The sequence below is a fragment of the Pituophis catenifer genome, unplaced genomic scaffold, assembly GCF_029215685.1.
Source record: "Pituophis catenifer annectens isolate HBS135680 unplaced genomic scaffold, rPitCat1.0.hap2 SCAF_2, whole genome shotgun sequence".
Classification (NCBI taxonomy): domain Eukaryota; kingdom Metazoa; phylum Chordata; class Lepidosauria; order Squamata; family Colubridae; genus Pituophis; species Pituophis catenifer.
In genome coordinates this window covers 81,702,448-81,724,977 of record NW_027256882.1, presented here as the reverse complement: position 1 = coordinate 81,724,977, position 22,530 = coordinate 81,702,448, and the positions used below count along the sequence as shown (strand labels likewise).

General features: G+C 36.3%; 1 protein-coding gene across 1 annotated transcript in view; it reads left to right on the top strand.

Annotated features, from left to right (window-relative positions):
• Nucleotides 1-22,530, top strand: part of LOC139310208 (inter-alpha-trypsin inhibitor heavy chain H3-like) — a 44,791-nt gene that overhangs the window by 5,907 nt on the left and 16,354 nt on the right. Inside the window, exons 7-18 of the mRNA XM_070934369.1 lie at nucleotides 402-527; nucleotides 632-748; nucleotides 2,049-2,217; nucleotides 2,366-2,491; nucleotides 3,239-3,420; nucleotides 5,184-5,369; nucleotides 6,350-6,489; nucleotides 6,962-7,116; nucleotides 9,648-9,651; nucleotides 16,444-16,481; nucleotides 17,103-17,216; nucleotides 19,177-19,381. Coding sequence (XP_070790470.1) covers nucleotides 402-527; nucleotides 632-748; nucleotides 2,049-2,217; nucleotides 2,366-2,491; nucleotides 3,239-3,420; nucleotides 5,184-5,369; nucleotides 6,350-6,489; nucleotides 6,962-7,116; nucleotides 9,648-9,651; nucleotides 16,444-16,481; nucleotides 17,103-17,216; nucleotides 19,177-19,381 — 1,562 coding nt within the window. The remainder of the gene's footprint in view (nucleotides 1-401; nucleotides 528-631; nucleotides 749-2,048; nucleotides 2,218-2,365; nucleotides 2,492-3,238; nucleotides 3,421-5,183; nucleotides 5,370-6,349; nucleotides 6,490-6,961; nucleotides 7,117-9,647; nucleotides 9,652-16,443; nucleotides 16,482-17,102; nucleotides 17,217-19,176; nucleotides 19,382-22,530) is intronic.

The window sequence follows — 22,530 nt, the reverse complement described above, 5'->3', positions numbered from 1 at the left end:
AAATATACAGTATTCCTCTAAAAACTCCCAAGGCTTCCTTCCTTAGAAATTTTACATGTATAGTAAAGGAATCAATAGTTACTAGTTATAAGCTGTTTATTACTTCAAGTATTGAATATTTCAGTTGTTGTAATAAGTATACCCATGCACTACTTTCAAGCTTGTTATAAATGTTGTAGGCCTCTAGTTCACTGTTGTAAAGAGTCAACAAAGGACAAGATAGGGCACTAAATTGATAACACATGTTTGGAACTAATCTTTGAATATAAACTGCAGAAAATACAGTATACTTAGAAATATTATGGGTCATTATCCTGAATCTCTAAATGAAAGCAAAACTTCTGCAGAATCTGCTTTCCTCATTTGCTGAACTCTAAGATGAATAATTCTTCTTTTTTAAGGGCCATGTATCATTCAGTCCTACTATTGAACAACAACGAACCTGTGACAATTGTACAACTACTCTGCTACATGGAGATTTTGTCATTAAGTATGATGTGAACAGAGATTCTCCTAATAATTTACAGGTAACTCTAGTTCTTTGACACTTGACTAATATACCAGCACAAAAACAAATCCAAAGAAAAAATCCCTACCACAAATGAATACTATCTTTATCAATGTCTTTTAGGTAGTAAATGGATACTTTGTACACTTTTTTGCACCAAAAATCCTTGAACGTTTACCTAAGAATGTTGCCTTTGTAATCGATGTCAGTGGTTCCATGTATGGAGAGAAAATTCAGCAAGTAAGTAAACAACACAAATTCTTGTAATATTGCTAAAAGGATGAAAAATTGTACAGCAGATAAAATCAGATCCTACAATCTTTTACTCCAAGTTATTTTTGCCTTGCAAGATTTACACATATAGTAAAATATGTAGCATAGTAATCTTGAAAGTATTTAGTAATATAATTGAAATGTATTGATTCATCCTAACTTTCAGCTAAGCCTTCTTTTATATGTGTTGATTTAGGCTAGGGGCCCCCAACTCCTGGATCACAGCCTGTTTGGAACTGGGCTGCATAAGTGATGGGCAAGTACGCACATGTGCATGCAGCTCTATTCACATGAGGGGCAAGGGCTTGGCTTGCACTTGAAGCTGCACTTGCATGAGTGGTGGACGCTTGTGCTCACGCACAAAGCTCCACTCATACAAATGGAGCTCTGTGCGCATGTGTGCGTGCACCTGCCACTCATACAGAAACATCATGTCTCGCCATCACCCTCGTTGGGTCACCAAGCCAGAAAGGTTGGGGATTGCTGATTTAGACCATATATTTACTTAGTTTCAAAGTCATATAGAACATTCTTTCAGGTGGCTCCTACAGAAATAAAACACTTGAGCATTAGAATGAAATGTGGGATATTGGCAAACTTGACCATTACATTGCCAACTGGTTTATTCAGCTTTACAACTAGGGCGAGGACCCAAAACAGCAAAAGTGAATACAAGAGGACCTTCTTTGAGGAAGCAGTTTGATTTTGAAATGATCAAGAATCAAAAAAATTATTTTGAAATGATCAAGAATCAAAAAAATTATTAAAAATAGATAAAAATCTAAATAACAGTACTATTTTTAAAAACAATTAACATGTTACGAAATTATCATTTTAAAAAAACCTTAGCTATCTCTCTAGTAAGGTTTCATGTTATCTCAAACATCCTACAATTTCATTGGAGAAAAGCAAAATCTCACATAAGTCAGAAAAGACTTAGCCAATTTTTATTTATGAAAAATATATATTAAATTTAATACTTATGTTTCAGGAACAATAGCATGGAGCCTGACTGCTGCACAATATTACTTATCTTTTGACTATGGCTAGGAGACGATGGAGTGTTGCCTTAGTATGGAGATCTACCTTTAAAAAAAAAAAAGTTTTTTTCCCCCTCAGTAAACATTTAGCTTTACAGGATATAGCCTTGGGTTAAACAATTGAAGATCTCAAGCGAACAAATTTCATCAAAGGATCTGTCACATCATATGATGTGGGTAGCAACAGCAGGACATGGGCATAACATTATTTTAAAAAATAATTCTAGGCAAAGGAAGCCTTCACAAAAATAGTGGAAGACTTAAAAGAAGAAGATCACTTCAATATCATCCTGTTTGAATATTCAGTTTCAACATGGAAAGATTACTTAATTCAAGCTACACCAGAGAATGTGAACCAATCAAAGGAATTTATTCACCAGATAAGGGCACGGGGAGGTAAGTAGAAAAAAAAAGTTAAAGTTAAATTGCTATATTAGAATAAGGTTAAAGTAAAATGGATATATTAAAAAAACACTACATGGAAAATATTTGAATCTCCATTTTCATATGGTAAAAAATTTGAAACCCTGCTTTCACATTGCAGGAACAAATTTTAATGATGGTTTACTGACTGGCATTGAAATGCTGAATAAAGCTCATGAATTGAAATCTGTACCTGAAAGAAGTGCCTCTTTAGTTATCATGTTATCTGATGGGGATCCCACTGTTGGTAAGTAGCTGAATGACCAATGAATATGGGAATAAAGATTGCTATTCAGTCTCCTTGTTTCCACATAGTCTTCTCCATACTATGGTATATACCACAACCTCTGGTGATCATGTGTCATCTTTAAACCTTTGTGCCATTACAGAAGATTGGAAAGATGATTTATGTTCTTGCATCTCACCAGAGTATCCAAATCTTTTTCACAGCTTTGTGAGATGTGGGAGGCACTTACTGGCCAGTTAGAATCATGGACTTCCAAGAGGTTTCTTTCAGCAGAAATAGATCTAGTTCTACTTCCAGTATCTATGAAGAACATATCTGTGTGCTACTTGGCAGTTCTCTTCCTACCTCAAAAGACTGAAAATTAATATTCATTGTGAGAGGCGTTAAAGAAGTCCTGGGAGAAGTTCCCAGAAATACTCCAAAATGACTGCTAAACTTTTGAAGCTGCTGTTGATTGATTGTCTATCACCAGTTTCAGTGTATTTTGAAATGGGGGGGAGAGGGGCTATAATTCAATACATCTAATTAACAACAACAACAGTTTTTCCCACGGAAAAGGCAGTAAGGAAGAAAAAGGAATCAGATTACAATATTACTCACTCTCTTCCAACCCATTAGGAGGAGAGTTTGAACTTGAAAGGTAGGAAGTTGTAGAGCCTTGTATTAAAGTTACAGGATTGCTCTGCCCACAAACACATTTCAGATCATTGTACTATTTAACTGTGTTTTGTGATCCTTTCTGTGCAGGTGTAACAAATCTCGGGCAAATTCAAGAAAATGCTAAGAATGCAACTAAAGGAAAATATCCTATATACAATCTTGGGTTTGGTCATGATGTTGACTATGCATTTTTAGAGAGAATAGCAACAGAAAACAATGGTGTGGCTCGCCGCATCTTTGAAGACTCAGATGCAGCCTTACAACTACAGGTAGAAGAATAAGCATATGAAAGGTTGATATTTTTATTTATTTATTCATTTATTTTTATTTATTTATTTATTTATTTGTTTGTTTATTTAGTCTAACATGTACATGATAAGAGGTATAAGTATAAACATATGAACATAGTAAATGTGTACGAATAAATGGAGACAGTAGGAAGGGACGGTAGGCACGCTGGTGCACTTATGCATGCCCCTTAGGAAACGGGTGAAGTCAACAGTATACAGTCTAAGGTTAAAGTTATGGGGATTTGGGGATGTAACAATAGAGTCATGATGAAATATTTATTATATTTATTATAAATATTTATTTATAATTATTTATTTATAATTTATAAATATTATAAATATTTATGATGAAATATTTCTCTGATAGAGAAAGGACACTGAGTACAAGATATGGTAACAACATTACTCTTACTTGCATTCAGAAATGAGAAAAAAACACATCTGTTCTCCTCTCCTCCCATTTATCCCAATTTCCTATGTTTGCCATCTGAAAACTGCAGGAATTATACTTCAAATGAAGTTTGGTAGTAGCTTCTGTTGGTCATAAGATGTATTGATTCTTCAACAGAGTAGCATGGTGACCTAGCAGTGAAGACACTCACCTCCCACTTGGAAGGTTGAGAGTTCAATCCTAGGTAGGGGCAGATGTTTCTCGCCCAAAGAAAAATATCTGCTGTAAACTCCACTTAGGCATAAGGAAGGGCAGCCAGCCAGTAAATGCTCAGCTCTACCAGTCGCCCTGACTCTACTCTAAATTAAAGGACTACTGGGTCATAAAAAGAAAACAATATTGATTCTAAAACAAACGAAGCAGTTGTGTATCATGGCTACCAAAAGTTAGAAATTTGTGTCATATCCTCTCACTGATACAAGATCTGCTGCCAGCTAGCATCCTGCTCTACATTGTTCAGAGGTGTGCCTTTGGCTCAATTCTTAGGCAAGATGACACTGAAAGGCAAAATTTATTTATTTATATTTATTTATTAGAATTTGTAAAACAAAAATGAGAACAAGAATAAAAGAACAAAATACAATGACAAGGACAATAGGCATGTTAGTGTACTTATGCACGCCCCCTAAGTAAGAGAACATAATTTATTTTTCTCCAACCTGGTGCTTACAGTATATATTATAATCTTGTTACGATTCCTGCCTCCCTTGCTTCAATTCTCAAGAGATTTTGGTTAGACAAGATAAACATAAGTGCTAGATTTTTCATTCTATCTGATAAATTTATTTTCTTATCAAGCAGAGAAAGATCACTGATTATTCTTTTCAGTTACAAGAGGCCATGAAGGCCTCTTGTAATAATATCTCATCCCATCCTCAAGGAGAGGTGTATAGCATCTGAAAGTAACCAAGAAAGATTAGCATATATGTCCCTCCCACATTGTGGCGATCAACTCAGAATATGTTTACATACCATGAAACATAGAGTGAGAAAATATAGGAATCCATTGTAAGTAATAAGTTTCATCATCCCATCAGTTAATTTTCTAAAGTAGAGTCCATATCTATACAAAATTGTAGATATCAAAAAAGGACAAGTTTTTTTAAAGAATCAAGACTTTCAATGAGAATTCTATCTTCCAGAGTACTTTTCCAGGATGGTCTAGATTTAGATTACAGAAAGGTACCGTGCCTAAAAAAGCAACCTCTCATTTGCAATATTTTGATTTTGAGAATAAATACCCTTTTAGTGTTACAGTTTTTAATAACCCCAATATCTATTTTGTTTCCAGGGTTTTTATGATGAAGTAGCCAATCCTTTGCTTACTGAAGTGGAGTTAGGCTATAAGGAAAATGCCATCTCAGATTTGACTCAAAATAGTTTTAAACATTATTATGATGGCTCTGAAATAGTTGTGGCTGGGCGAATTACAGACAATGACCTGAACAGTATCACTGCAGAAGTAAAAGCTCAAGGTGTAAGTAATTTTGAAGTCCAACATTCCTCAAGATGTTGTTACAAAATTCCAGTTTCTATAACACACACAAAAAATATTCACAGTTCCAGAACAATAATTTTCTGAACACTGCTGAGAGAGTAGATACTCCAGGGGAAATCATTAGGTAGTTTACCTGCCTCTATCAATGGTCCAGGAGTCAGAACTACAGTAATCTTGAAAATCTTTATTTTGGAGATAGTCTCTATTTATATTGCTTTAGAGATAGGACAGCACCCAGATTACTGGTATATTGGCTAATTATTTCACTTAGCACTTAGCCAAACTGAATTTAAACTGCCAAGCCATATCCAATCCATCCTTCCACATTTAAATATCAACTTCACCTGTCATAAGACTGACATAAAGGATTTTCAGGCAGTGAGACATCAATATTATCACTAGTTTACATCACTGAAAGCTATGTGGTCATGTTGAGCCTGGGTGACAAAGAAAGCATCATCCACACAACACAAGATATTAGAAGGGGGCTAATGGCACCTTTTCTGTCTAGCCAATGTTATTCAGAGACACAAATTTTTCTGAGTTGCAGCACACTTCATCATAGGCTGTAAGATTTAATTTGAGATTTGGCAGAAAGGGAAAATGGGTACTTATTTCTTTATTATTAAAAATAGTTTTATAGTGATTCCATAGCAACCCAGCTTGTACCAAACTCAAACCAAGAGATAAAACCACATTTATGTAGAGTAAAAATATTAAAACCAAAATATAAGTTACTTGCAAGACAATACAGGTATCTTCTCAGTTAATAATTGTAATGTGTTAGAAACCCATGGGGTTCATTGAGACCTTTAAAGACTGCCTGAAATATTTTGATATATGTGAGTTCAGCCATCTGTTGCTCAATGTATATAAATATAGAAATTAACATCTGTATAAAAGTGTACTGCTGAAAAATTATAGTGCAATTATAAATCCAATCCTTTTCTTTTGTCAAGGCACTAAATGAGGTGACTTATACTGAACAAGCTGATGTTGAGGAAACAACCAAAGCTTTCGAAGAGCAACAATACATATTTGGAGAATATATTGAGAGATTCTGGGCTTATCTCACCATTCAACAACTTCTAGAAGCACGGTAATGTAGGACTTTTTCAACTTTGTGATTACTCCAGAGACGTCCATGAGGATTGGTAAATCAATCACTTTAAATCGCTTTCTTGAGAAAGATTATACTTTAGGGAAAATTAGTTTCATTAATTTCATGCAATAATGCCTGGAATGGACTGGTCTGTCCAGTCATCATTTTTGGACTGTAGTTGATTTGAACTCTTGGCCCAAGTTAAATTGCTTCAGATAATGCAAGATAATTATTGCAAGACTTCTAATTTCACATTAGAGTGTAGTTTTAAGTCCTGGTTATCTCTTTCTTCTTTCCGGAGACAAGTCTTTTGTTTCCAAAGTATTCAAGAGGCTCATATCCTATTTATTTTATTATTTAGAACAATTTACAATATGTTTTTGCATTACAAGGTGGAAGAATACTGAATAATTAATATTATCATGGTTAAAACAGTTTCTAAATGCTTCTCTAATGTCCTTGCTTTTAGTGCTGTAGCGCAGGGAGATGAAAAGGAAAATATTACTGCTAAAGCCCTGGAGTTGTCTTTGAAATATAAGTTTGTGACTCCATTAACATCTATGGTTGTCACAAAGCCAGAAGACAATGAAGAAAAGGAAGTAGTTGCTGACAAACCCACAGAAGGTACAGATTTTGTCATAAGGCATGAGTCTATCTGGTTTGGGGGCAATATTCAAAATATTCACAGTTCAACTAGTCAAGAATATCCTGGAGCAACAGATAGTATGCTTTCCCCTTAGATCGGGATAGGAAAGCATGAATTTTGTGGTGTATGTTTTTCAGCAGCATCTTCAAACAGACAGCATCTTCAAAGGGGGAGCAGGTTGATGTCAGCAGCATCATGGCGTGGCAACACAAGCTCCACCTCTTTTCCACATACATTTTGACATTACATGTATTCCCCAATGGAGAAGAACTTAAAATGAACAATCTCACAATATGGCTTTTGTCATCTTTTGTTCTTATTTTTTACATTTTAAATTAAATATTTTCAAAACACAGTTTAAGCATTAAAAAACAAATAAAAAGTAGAAATGCGATTTTTAGCAATCTCTTGCTACAGCAATGATTCTCAAACTTGGCATCTTTAAGATGTGTGGGCTTCAAAGGCCAGAATTCCCCAACCTGCTGCTAAGATTAAGAAACATGCATTAAAACAAGTCCTTCCAGCCATGACAACTTTAAGATCTGTGGACTTCAATGATGGCTGGGGAATTCTGGGAGTTGAAGTCCACAGGTCTGAAAGTGGCCAAGGTTGAACACCCCACTCTAGAACCACAATGGGTTCAACTAAGCTTATCTGCTCACCTAACCATAGTTGTGCTTTCATTTGATCCCTTCCTTCTGAAAAGCCTCATAGTTTTTGTCCTGTTGTAGTATGAAGTTGAAATGAAAGGATTGCAAACTGAAATTTATCATTCCTATAAGATGAAATTTATCTTTGGAAGAATGAAAGGAAATAAAATATTGATTGTACTGCTTTCCTAAATAAATGCATGAAATGAATCAATGGAGGAAGGGGAAGGTAGTGATTTTATGTATAAACTATGTTTTGTAATATGAGTAGTTAGAGAAAACTTTGGGTCAAGCCCTTTTAAAAGGAAGTAGCTGTTTACTTCAATTAGTTTTTTTTTTAAAAAAAATAAAAATAGCTTCCTGGAGACATATTATTGACATTGTGTGCACCCTCCAGTCTATTCTTATTATGATAGGTCAACTATAATTTTTTTGCAGTCAAACTAGTTTAGCAAAAAAAATTATGTCTCTCTCTCTCTCTCTCTCTCTCTCTCTCTCTCCCTCCCTCCCTCCCTCCCTCCCTCCCTCCCTCCCTCCCTCCCTCTTTTATCATCCTTGGAAACAGCTGAAGGTAAACTGAGTTGTAATTCTTTGCCTTTGTTCTATATGAATATGATCTTATTATAAAATTTTAGTTTGAATGATGAGCTCCATACCTAATTGAAAAGAAGCAAATACAGCAATAATAAGTCAATGGTGTTTTAAATAAGGTTAGCTTGGATCTCATATCTTCCCATCCTATTGGTCAGTGCTCTCTGTCTCTGTCTCTGTCTCTGTCTCTCTCCCTCGCCCCTCTCTCCACCAGTGGTGGGTTGCCCCCATTCCGCACCAATTCTATAGAACCGGTAATAAAATCAGCAGGAGGCTCTGCCCACCGACCCCGACATCATCAAAATGCTTCTGCGCTTGCGCAGAAGAGTGTGCAGCCCCCTGCAAACTGATATTAAGGTAAGTAGAACCCACCCCTGCTCTCTACCCTTGGAAACAGTTGAAGATAAAATTGCTCAGAGCAATTTTCTAAATACATAGGTTTAATTATATAAAATTTAAAGTACTAGCCTAATTTTCTTAAATTTATTGTACAGCTTGGTTGATTATAAGCAAAATTACATTTGAATTTTGTTCACCATGCTAGTGCAGATGAGAATTGCCTTACATCCAGGATGTAGATGTGCCTTATATCCACATCTAATAAAAACAACAACCAAGTATTTAAAGGAATTGTATTACAGACAATGCTGGGAGCAAATTTGGACTGTTTGTTCCAACAGATCCATGCTAAAAGTAAAAATCAGCCATAATTGATCTGGCATTCTGACTTCAGTCTGAAACCTCTGCGTGGGTGTTTTTGTTTTGTTTTTTAAAACAATTTTTTATTTTCAAACAAAAAACAACATAAAAATATCTTCCTTTCAAACAATTCCAGACAGTGTATCGGTCGGTTAGTATCCTTTTATGCTCACATTAACTTCAGAACATCAATCTATGACACATAGTTCTGTTCCCAAAAAACAAATTTTTACATAGTACATCTTAATTTCACTTCATATATCATATTTCATCTGCATATTTTATTATCTATCCAACAATAAAACATGCCCCATATCAGATAATATTGATTATCTTTCTGTTCTCTTATTTCAAATGTCAGTTTACTCATTTCAGCACATTCTATTATTTTCTTGATTTTCTAGGTATTTTCTCTCCTTTCCAGTTTTTTGCAAATACAATTCTAGCCGCTGTTAAAACATTCACAATTAAATATTGCAAATCTCTATTATACAGTATGTCTCTGGTAAGATCCCTAATAAAAATATTTCTGGTTTAAAGTCAGTGTATCTCTTTATCATTTTTTCCAGCCACGTGTGTATCTTAGTCCAATATCTTTTTGCTTCTCCGCATGTCCACCGCATATGGTAATATGATCCTGGCATCTGGTGACACTTCCAACATTTCTCCGATTTATTCTTGAACATTCTGGCTATCCTCGCCGGGGGTAAATGCCACCTGTAAAACATCTTATACAAATTCTTAATATATGCTGTAGACATTGTCATCTTATAATTATGTGACCACAATTTTTGCCAATTCTCTAGATCAATACCATGGCCAAAATTTTTCCCCCAAGCTATCATCGATTCTTTAACTTGTCCTTCCTCTAATTTCATCTCTAGCAGATATCCATATAGTTTTTTAATTACATGTTCCTTAGAGCCCATTAAAATCTTATCTAGATTAGTCAAAACATTATAAAAACCTTCTTGTTTGAGATCTTCTTCATATCTGGAACGTATTTGCATATATGAAAACCAATCCATCTTATATGCCTGATCTTCTAATTCTTGCTTTAATTTAAGTTCACCCTTTTCATTCAATAATTCACTATATCTAACAATTTGTTTTATTTTGGATACTACCAAATATGTAAAGGCTTCAATTATAGATACCCAGACTGGAATTTTCAAATAATATTGTTTTTTGACCTTCTCCCAATTCGACAATAAAGCTTCCCGTATCTGGTGTCTTCTAAAATACCCCTGTATTTTTGCACCTTTATACCATAAAAAAGCATGCCATCCCATCAATAAGTCATGACCCTCCAAATTCAATAGTCTAGTATTTCTCAAATTATCCATTCTTTAATCCACATTAAAAATGTTGCTTGATAATAAAGTTCAAAATTAGGTAAGCCAAAACCACCCCTCATTTTAGCATCTTGTAACAACTTCAATCTTATCCTCGCCTTCTTTCCCTGCCAAATAAATTTCAATATCATTTTATTCAAGTCTTCAAAAAATTCCTTACCCAACTTAATTGGAATCGTCTGGAATAAATACAAAATTCTAGGTAAAATATTCATCTTAATAGTTGAGATTCTGCCAATCAATGATAACTGTAAGTTTCCCCATTTCACCAAATCTTGCCCTATCTGTTATTTAAGCTTATTATAATTATTTTCTTTAAGTGCACTACATCTTGCTGTCAAATATATCCCCAAATATTTTACCTTATTTGTGACCTCCATCTTTGATATCTCCATCAGTTCTTCTTTTTGCTTTTTCAACATATTTTAGTCATTATCTTCATTTTATCATTACTGATTTTCAGGCCTGCTACTTTCCCAAATTCACCTATAGTTTTTATCAATTTATTTATTGTTTTTAGTGGTTCTTCTATTATAAAGACCAGGTCGTCAGCAAAAGATTGCAGTTTATATTCTTCTTTTCAAATTTTCATACCTTTAATCTCTTTTTCATCTCTGATATTTCTATTTAAAACTTCCAATATCAATATAAACAAAAGTGGTGATAACAGGCATCCTTGTCTAGTACCTTTTTCTATCTCTATAGCATCGGTCATTTCTCCATTAATCATTATTTTTGTAGTCTGCTTATTGTATATAGCTTCAATCACCTGGATAAATTTCCTACCAAAACCCATCTCTTCCATTTGTAGCGTCATAAATCGCCAATTTACATTATCAAAAGCTTTTTGAGCATCTAAAAATATCAAAGCTTCATAATATTCTAGTGTGTCCAGAATTACTCTTATATTGTCTCTAATTTGTCTTTTGGGGAGGAATCCATTCTGATCTATATGTATAAAGTTGTTCAAATATCTCTTTAATCTTTCTGCCAATATTGAAGCAAAAATTTTATAGTCCAAATTTAACAAGGATATAGGTCTGTAATTTTTAATTTGTTGCAAGTCTGTGTCTTCTTTATGAATCAGCGTAATATATGCCTCAGTCCATGATTTGGGTATTTCCTTCTTTGTCATCACTTCATTCATAACCTCTAATAATGGGAGAGCCAAAGGTTCTTGTAATGCCCTATAATATTGAACCAGTAAACCATCTGGTCCTGGTGCCTTCCTATTCTTTTGCTTCTTAATTGCTTCTATTAGTTCCATCATTGTTATGTTTCCCTCCAACATTTCCTCGATATCTTTGGGAATCTGAGGTAATTTTGCTTCTTGTGTACCTTGTCACTTTTTCCTCTTCTATTGTCTCTCTTTTATAAAGTTGTCTATAATATTCTTGTATTATTTTCCACATCTCTTTATTTCCAAATTTGCTTTGTCCTTGATTATCAACTAGTTGTGTTATTTTTCTTGATTCTCTTTCTTTTTTCAATTTATATGCTAGCCATCTTCCTGGTTTATTCACATTTTCAAAATAGTTCTGATTAGCATTTCTTATTTTTGGGGCTAAATCTTTCTCCAATAGGTGCATTTTATGCTTTATAATGTCCATTTTAATTTTAATATTTTTCTTATATAGACCTTTCTGGAGTTCCTTTTCAAATCTTTTATAGTCATCAGTCAATATTTTAAAGATTTGTCTTTTATTTACATTTCTTTTCCTTATATAATCTATGATTAAACCTCCTGCATAGGCCTTCATTGTATCCCAACGATTTTGTGCCGATATTTCTTCTTTCTTATTTTCCTTGAAGAAAAAATCCAACTCTCTTTCCATTTTCTGTACAAAGTCTTTCTCTTTTAGTATTGTATTATTTAAAGTCCATCTAGTTCTTCTTTTTCGCCCTTTCCATATAACTGTCACCAGGTTGTGGTCTGCCCATAAATTAGGTTTCATTTCCGCATATTCTATATTCAACATCAAGTCCATTGTTGTCCATATCATATCTAGTCTGGACCAAGATAAGTGTCTATCAGAATAGAAAGTATATTGTCTGTTTTTCCTGTTTCTCTCCCTCCATACATCTTTCATATTTATTTCCTCTATCATCTTGAAAAAAGATTTCAGTAATGTCTTTCTATTGTGTCTTATTGTTTTATGTGTTTTATAGTCCAAGTTTTCATCCACAATTCCATTGAAATCTCCCATCATACATATATTATCATATTCCATTTCAATTATTTTATTATGTAATTTTCTGTAAAAATCCCTTTGATTGTCATTTGGAGCATATACTGCTACTAAAAGAATTTTCATATTATTATCAATTATTTCCACCATCAGAATTCTACCTTCTTCGTCTGCATATTTTTGCTCTGCCAATATTGCATTTTGAATATATAATTCCTCTCTTTTTACTTTGTGATAGAGATAAAAAAGTTCTTCCAAGTTTTGGTTGTATCAGTAATTGTTCATGCTGTTTTTTAATATGTACTTCTTGTAAACAAATTATATCAAATTTCAATTTCTCTAATTTATGAAATACTTTCCTTCTTTTAATAGCCGAATTAAGTCCATTTACATTTATTGAAATTAATTTCCTTTCTTTCATGTTCATACTTTATATATAGGTTTTGTTGCTCTAGTTGATCTTGCTTCATGTTATTCTTTATGTTCCACAGCCCCACCGACTGCGCCTTCTGTTGGTTCAAGCATTGCCAATTCTTCTGTGAATTTAATTGGAACTTTGTTTGTTTTATTTGTTTGTTTTATTTGATTTGTATACCGCCCTACTCCCGAAGGACTCAGGGCGGTGAACAGCCAAGCAATAAAATACATAAATACAAAAATTTAAAAAACCAGTTAAAATCAGTTAAACTACTGTAGTTTGTGTTTCAACCTCCATTACTACTTCTTTTTCTTTAAGGAATTCATCATAAAAAGCTCTCGCTTTATCTATTGTATTCAATCTATATCTTTGAAGCTGCCATGTGAGAATTAACCCTTCTGGAATCAGCCATCTGTAATTAATTCCTTTTTTAATCAAAATTTTAGTCAAAAATTGATATTCTCTTCTCAACTCTCTGATCTTTCTTGGTATTTGTTTCAAAACAGCCACTTCTTTCTCCTTATATTTCAGGTTTTTTTCTCTAGCTACTTGAAGTATTTGTGCTTTAATCAATTTCTTAGTAAATCTTATATGTACTTCTCTTGGCAATTTATTACGCATAGCGTATCTGGTATAGACTCGATAAATCTCATCAACCCCGTCTATCATCTTCTCTTTAGTGACTTCTAGTGCCTCGGCCAACATTCCAATCATAATACCTGCAAGATTTTCTCCTTTCTCTTCCTCCACATTTTGGAATCTTAGAATTCTGCTTTGTCCATTTCCCATCCAATCAAAGCACTTGTTTCTTGTTCAACCTCTCCCAATCTGTTCTCTATCTCTTTCATTTTTTCCTCTTTTTGATCATCTTTCTTCTCTAATTTTAACATTCTTTCTTCATATTTTGACATTGTTTGCTGAATACTGACCACTTTTTCATCTTTCTTAAGTAGTTGTTGCTCCATCCTTTGAACTTTTTCATCTGTCTTAGATAGTTCTTGTTCCATTCTTTGAACTTTCTCATCTGTCTTAAGTAATTGTTGTTCCATTCTTAGAACTGTTTGTAAAATCATTTGTAATGATGGTTCTTTATCTTTATCTTTCTCCTTCTCTTGCTGTAACATTGCTTGAATAGATTGTTGTCCTCCAGATGGTGATGAAGAAGGTGTGGTCACGGCAGCTCCCACTGTCACTACTTTTCTGCTCATTTTATTAAGTATTCAACCAGAGCCACATCCAAAAAATGAAATTTTAAAAGGAAAGAGCCAAACAAGTAAAAAAAGAAAAAAAAATCAAGTTCTTCAGGTTCTTTCAAACCCTAATCCTTTAGATGTGAGTCCAAAAAAAAGAGGAAAAAAGAGAAAAACAAAAATGAAAATAAGTATGAAAAAATATAACAAAAAGCTGGGAAGTAGAAAAAGAGTAAAAAAAAATAATAATATGCCAACCAAAATAAAAAAGGTATGTATAAAAAAATACATAAGGTCTACTTCCAAGAAAAAAAGGGGGGGGGGAAAGAAAAAGGAGAGAGAGAAAAAAAAATCAAATCAAAAAAATCAAAAAATCTTCAGTCTCTTGAATGCTTTAATCCAATACAATTATATGAAAATCCCAGAAGCAATGAAAAAAAATATATAAAAAGAAAACAGAAACAAAAAATAGTCCTTCAAGCACATTTATATCCGGAAAGCATACAGAGAGTGATTTCTTAGAAGCCACTAGTTAAAAAAAAAAAGAAGAAGAAGAAGCAAGTAACAGTTCAAAAGAAAACAAAAGCCATCTATAATGTTTCTAGACTCCTATTCCAACTAGAGTCAAGAGAAACAAGAGAAACACCTGTATAAACAGTACAGATAGTCCACTTCCTCAGATGTTCTCCACTCTTATCAGCATAGCAGTATACAGTCACTTAATTATGGCTACGATATATCTCTAAGCTGTTACTTGAATAAACATGGAAATAAAATATCTTTTCCAGCAGGTGGCAGTATTAGACACTCTCCTATCTTTCCTATTTTAAAGTCCAAACTTTTCCGTTTCAAATTAATACAAAATTACAAAAGAAGAAAAAGAAAAAAAAAGTGAAAGAAAAAGAGGAAAAGGTTTTCATTGAAATAATCAAACCAATCTCTTCAGTTATTTTCTTTTAAAAAGGCAAAATTTAAAGGATTACCAGTGCTGGTCTTCTCTCTTTCAATCCAGTCCTGGATAATAGTGAAAGTGAAACAATTAAGTCTTTCAAATTAGATAATTAGGTGTGAAAAAGAAAAAACTATTCCCAATTCAATTCGCCGCTTCTCTTCTCTTACTCTCAATCTCCAGTCTCCAATCTCCAAATCTTTTTCCCTTCAGGGTGTTCTTTGTATTAGTTAAAAAAGAATAAAGCTCTCTCACCAATCCGATTCACTGTCATTCTTCTTTCTCTTCCTGAAGCTGTCCCAGCCTCGGCAGCCTCAATGGCTGAAACCCCGCTGCAGGAAAAAGGGCTTTCCTGGATCAATCAGGGACTTTGCGATGTCCCTGAGATCAACAGGATATCCCCTCCACTACCACAGTCAAAACTAGACTGTGGGGTCAAAATTAGACTGCCCAACAGCAGAGCTATCGGCAAGAATTCTGGAGCTCCAGAATATCTCGTCCATTTCACTGTGACATCAGCTTCCGGACCTATGTGTGGGTATTTTATTGTTTTTGTTTAGCTTTTATAATGATTTCTTCACTCACAGCAGGTTGGTGCTCTTTATAGAGATGTTTAACTCCTACAGTGCTTCCTGGAATGACCATTGTAGTAATTGGCAATTATGGGTAAGGAAGGGTTTGATGCTGCAGTGAAGTATAAAGGCTTTTTAAGTGATAAAGAAAATCAGGGAAATATCTCTTACAACTTTATACAATGAATGAGGTAATTCCAATCCATCAGTAAATCAGACGTGAGTAATCCATTGCCCAAGGTCACAGGTAGTCCTCAAATCTTTTGGAGAAAGCATCTTACTGTAATTGCCAAACAGTGAAAACAACGATCTTCCATTATTTTGAGGCACAAAATACATGAAATCTGTGCAGGGTAAACCTTAATTAGGTGCAATTCCTGAAGCATTATACTCAGACCAAGAAAAACAAACAAACAAACAAAAATCTCAGCCCATGAATGTGCAAGATAAGCGCACAGATTTCATTCCATTACTTGGTTTACTAATTGTCCCTGTCCTTCCTTCAAATGTTATGTAATCCTTGCATTCTCCCCAAATATTGCCTTTCCCTGCCCCAAATGTGAACCTGGCCTTCAAAGCTATTATTGAAATGGAGCAGAATGCTAACTGACAATCTTACAATTACAACATGTGGAAACAATTGTTTGCTTTGTTTTTCTTTTCTTTTATGCAGGAAAGCAACAAATGTCCAGGTATCAATATCCATTTGTCCCTTACTATTATTCTAGTGGTAAGTTTCTTTTTTAGAGTTCATAAATATCTAACACACACACACAAATACAGAGAGAGAGAGAGAGAGAGAGTCATTGATATCAATAATAAGAAAAAAAGTAAGGAAAAAATAAATCTTTCTGAGGTCCTGGACAGTGAATCCATGAAGTAAAGGCAACAAAAGGCTTTTAGGCCTTCCTGTTTGAGGCAGAATAGCCAATTGTTGGATGTGGACTGGAACGTCTCATGCTGAACCTTAAAATGGGAGGTTCTTCAAGGAACGGATCATGTCTAGTGCAACTATTGCTGCCTGTGAAAGACACAGACCTTATTTTTTTCTCAGCTCCCTCAATCATCAACTAGAGATGATTATGTAACAAGAAAATGAAATCAATGACCTCCTCTTCTCAATTTCCAATGTTGGATTAAGGCTAAGGTCCATGTTACAATAATGTTACCCTGAATGTTCTTTCTGCTGTAAGGGCACTACAGAAATATATTAAATAGAAACTCTGCACTTTTCCATACCTTTTATTCTTACACTCTTCTGTTTAATTTTAAATGATACATTTAAAAAAATCACAGAAATAAAATGACCCGCTGATGGAAGCACGATTTTAGTGTAATTTCTTCTTTGCAGTTGATGGAGACCCACACTTTATCATAGCTGTACCACAGAAGGAAGATGCCCTTTGTTTCAACATTAATGAGGAGCCAGGGGTGGTGTTAAATTTGATAAGAGATCCAGTTACAGGTGAGCCTTTCTTTTCTGAAACTGTGATTATAAGTAAGAAAGATATTGCACTGCTAGATCAGTTCATGGTCTATCTAATTCCATTTGATTTCTTTGAGGTCTATTTCCTTTGGATAAAGAATACGTAGATAACATGTAAATTCTTTACCTGCCACTGTCTTTCATACTTGAAAGGAGTTTCATACTAAGGAAACTTCTACTGCTCTCTTCACAAGACCTGTTTAAGTGTTATGAATCCAGAAGGCTTGCCACACAGGAGGTTGCCAGATCGTTAGATACTGTATATATAATCATTTAGGAGATGGCATAGGTATGATACATCAAATATTCATCCATTATACTGCTTCATTCTGCTATAACCACACATACATTGATTCCATGTCATGCTAGTATATCTAAAGAATCTAAAGAATTCACAGGAACAATATATTCAGGGTTGCCTAAGCTTATCAAAGCTTCTACTATATCCTAACATCCACTCACCATCAATATATCTCAAGACAGATTATATCCTTTAGTTCTGAGTGTATTTACCATTTTGTTTGTTCAGCATGGCTATTTATTCCTGTTAACTTCTATACTCTAGATATCAACACCTTGAAAGTATTGTAATAGATGTCAAAAGGTGAGTTCACTTCAAGGAAGCCATGGTGATTCTTAGGCACCAATCTACAAGAGATGATCACAACAGCAGATTATCAGAAAATATTTGATTTTAAATCATGGAACATATCCAAATACAGCAGAAATGGATTTTGTTTTTTTATTGAAAAGGCTTCTGAATGTGATGTATGTGTTTCAGAGCTACCTGCAATAGATTATATGACTTCTAGATGCTGGAATTACCAATAAATGGTCATTGCCCTTTGGAGAAGTTACTTGCCTACATATAATCCAAATTCTCATTCTCTGAAGAAATAAAAATGTAATTAAAGGAGATTGAGAAAATTAAATTATTCTAAGAAGTATAATTCATTACACTAAATATTTCAAGAGGAATTAGGGTGGAAGAAGGGATCAATGGTTTGCTTTTCAGGGCAAACACAATATTATAATAAGGGATGTTATTCATTAAGATTAGGAGGGAAAGAACTAAACAATTCAATTACCCTGAGGGATTGCCTTCCATAGTTTCTATCCATCCAAGTGGATCAAACAGGATATGCATGCTGTAGAGTCTGTCAGCAAAAAAATGTAGGAACCTCCCCCAACTCCCAGCCCCCAGCCCACTACCAGGCCGTGGGCTATTGGAATTGGGCCACTGGAATAGCTGGCCAGAGCATGTGCATGCGCACGCAGCACAACATCTACAAGAAGCGGAGTAGTGGGCACTCATGTACAACTGTGCCAGCCTACACTCACGCAAGGGCTGCACACACGTGCACCAGTCCACCACCTATGTGGCCCAGATCCCCTCCCCCCCACCAGCTGGGCTGCCAAGCCACAAAGTTTGGGGACCATTTGACTAGAAGATGAGCTTTTTCTGCAGTTGCCCCTACTCTATTGAATATCTTCCCTTTGGAGATTGCCATGGCCCCAACTCTTCCATAAAGCTTTAAAGAGCAGGCAATACTCCCATGCCTGGGACACTATATGCACCAAGGCCTCTGCCTCCTAGCTATATTGTTAACAAGCCAAATATCTCGCTTTTGCATGTGCTTCGAATTAGATGTTTTAATGTTGTTTATTGTTTTAACAGTTTTTACTGTTTTTAATATTTTAAAAGGTTTCAGATTTTAATTCCAATGTATGTTTTAGAATTGTGAGCTGCCCAGAGTCATTAACTGAGCTGGGTGGCTATAGAAATCAAGTAAGTAAATTTTAATTAGAATCAATCTCAGTTTATCAAGAAAATATAGTATAGAAAGTGCTCTGCCTCCTGGAATCCAGGAAAAGACATATTTTAAAAATACGTTATTTACATATAAACCATCCCCTTAATATCACTTCTGGACTTCAGGCATGACCGTCAATGGACAGCTTATTGGAAATAAAAAGAGCATCAACAATGTAAGACCACAGAATACATATTTTGGAAAACTTGGGATTGTAACTATGAATCGGAATGTAAGGCTTGAAATAACAACTCAAAATATCATCCTTCAAAATGGTGGAAAAAGGAGAGTATTCAGTTGGCTTGATGAAGTTGCCTTACAACGACCCGGGTGAGCTTTTCATACCCCTAAGATATAAAAGTGTTGCTTTTAAATCAGGAATGAGTGACTTAAAGCTTCTGTAATTTTCCACGTGGTCTATTCCAAAAGCCTAAGACAAGATACCAGATCAGATTTCTGACAAGTTATCCTCATTTTTTTGCAAAATGCAATGAGAGAAAAAAGAATGTCAGAAAGAGTGGATGTTCCCACCCACTATTTCTATATCTACCCTCCCTTTGGGCTCTGCTCTTAATCTCTGCTTGTTTCAAGTCTATTAACAATGCATTCCCCCAACAGACTAACCCTGAAAGAAGGTGATCTTCACAAGGAAACAAGTTTGCCCAGTCCTTATATAAACAAAGTGGGGTAGTTTTAAATAAATTCAGCTACAGAGAAAGGCAATACGCTATAATTTCCTTTGCAGATATGAGGCATGCTTGATAAAAATTAATGTTTTTATAATGTATTTAAATTTTTATAAAAATTAACTGCAACCTTCATACATACGAGCAGTGGTGGGATTCTGCCGGTTCTAGGCGGTTCGGCCGAACCGGTTGTTAAATTGCTGGCTCGCCCCGCCCCTTGCCCCGCCCCTCTGCACTACTATTTATTGCCAATAAATGGGGCGAGCGAGCCAGCAATTTAACAAACAGTTTGGTGTTTTTTTCCAATTTATTGGCCTCACAGCACACCGAACCGTTTGTTAAATTGCTGGCTTGTCCGCCCCTCGCCCTGCCCCGCCTCCCATCCGTGCAGCATCAGCCTACTCTAGCCCAGGGCTGGGCAATTGTGGCTCTTTTACAATATTTGGACTTCAACTCCTGCCTAGCCCATTCTGGGGAATTGTGGAGAAGTCTGGGAGTTGAAGTCCACAAGTCTTAAAGCTGCCAAGGTGGGAGACATCAAGCATGAAGCTGGCCAAGTATCCTCCTTGAAAGACAACAGTTGAACATCAGGAGAGCTGTAAGAGAGCAGGGCTACATTTGGAAATTTTCACATTTTTGCAGGTGGTGCATTACGATCAAAATCCGGCATATTTGCAGGACAAGGCAGCCCTCAACTCCTGTCGCTTGGGACTCGGAGCGGTAAATAGTGTCTGGCTCGGGGAGCAGCCGGATTTTGCTCTCCATTGCTCTCTCAGCCCCCTGCAAGCTCTCGTCTCTCAAGGAGTGCTCCCTGAAGTGGCACGGGAAAATTTGGTTGGGCTTCTCGAGAGATGAGAGCTTGCAGGGGGCCGAGAGAGCAATGGAGAGTAAAATCCAGCTGCTCCCCGAACCAGACGCTGTCTACCGCTCCGAGTCGGCAGGAAACAAGGGCTGCCTTGCGCCGCAAATATACCGAGGTGTTTTTTTTGCTCTCCGTTGCAGACACCAGATCGGCCCCCTGCAAGAGAATGAGAGAGAGAGAGAGTGGGGGAGAGAGAGAGAAAGAGAAAGAGGGGGAGAGAGAGAAAGAGAATGAGAGAAAGGGGGAGAGAAAGAGAAAGGGGGAGAGAGAAAGATGGGGGAGACAGTGAAGGGGGGAGAGAAAGAGAATGAGAGAGAGAGTGGGGGGAGAGAGGGAGAGAAAAGGGGAGAAAGAATGAGAGAGAGAGTGGGGGAGAGAGGGAGAGAAAGGGGGGAGAGAAAGAGAATGAGAGGGAAAGAGTGGGAGAGAGAGGGGGGGAGAGAGAAAGAGGGGGAGAGAGAAAGAGAATGAGAGGGAAAAAGTAGGAGAGAAAGTGGGAGAGAGAGAAAGGGGGAGAGAGAGAAAGGGGGGGAGAGAGAAAGAGGGGGGAGAGAAAGAGAGAATGAGAGGGGGAGAGAGAGAGAGAAAGAGGGGGGGAGAGTGCCTGAAGGACCCTATCCCATCACTGGGAGTCCAGATGCTTCAGCAAGCGACGCGCTGGATTCGTATTAGTGGTCCGCGAAATTTAAAATTATGAACTTGGTGGTCCCTGAGGTCCAAAACGTTGGGGACCCCTGCTCTGGAGGATTTAAGTAGCTTAATTGTGCTTGCTTGCCAATACCAGAATTACAGAGTTGGAAGGGACCTTTGGAGGTCTTCTAGTCCAGAGATCTCCAACCTTGGCAATTTTCTCTGCCTGGGCCTGATGCTTCCTGAGAGGCAGGGGGTCTCTCCGAATGGGACCCCCTCCCCAAAAGGCTGGCCCCAAAGCCCTAGCTCAGAGGTCTTCAAACTTGGCAGCTTTAAGACTTGTGGACTTCAACTCCCAGAATTCTCTAGCCAGCATAGCTGGCTGGGGAATTCTGGGAGTTGAAGTCTGCCAGGCTTAAAGTTGCCAAGGTTGGAGATCTCTGGACTAGAAGATAAATGATGACCGGTCAAAAGTGCAAGGACCTGTCAGAAATCACTTTTTTCAGCCTTCTTGAGTCCCTATATGCATATGGACTACTCAGAGGGCTGAAAAAGTTATTTTTGACCGGTCCTCGCACTTTTGACCAGTCCTTGAACTTACGACTGTCCTCACATTTTACGTTTTGCACCCTATCTTGTCACCGTGTGAAGAGAAGTAGTGGTGAAATGATTGACACGGTTGTTAAGAATGCCGCAATGAGTATAAATGTGAGGATGGTCATAAGTGCGAGGACCGGTCAAAAGTGCGAGGATCAGTCAGAAATGACTTTTTATAGCCCTCTGAGTAGTTCCTATGCACATAGGCACGCCCACCCGGTCACATGATCAGCTAGCCACGCCTAACCAGTCACATGACCAGCTAGCCACACCCACCCAGTCACATGACCACCAAGCCACACCCCCAACTAAGCCACGCCCACAGAACCGGTTGTTAAAAACATTGAATCCCACCACTGCATACGAGCCAGTCGCCAAATGTCTGAATTTTGATCACATAACCATGAGGGTTCTGCAATAAGAATGGGGATTCTGACATAAGTTGCTTTTTCAGTAACTTCAATTACTAAATGATTGGTTGTAATTTAAGGACTACCTGCACAGATAACACATATTTTCATTTATCTATGAAAATGTACCTTCCAAAAGTGTGGCACATAAATCTATGTCCCAATATATATTTAAAGGCTGGAGGATTTTCTGGGACTGGTTTCAGCTACAGTTGATAAACCTAATCTACAAGGTGGGGAAGTTGGCATTCTACAGATTTTTATGGACATTTATATTTGTGAAACTGAACTTTT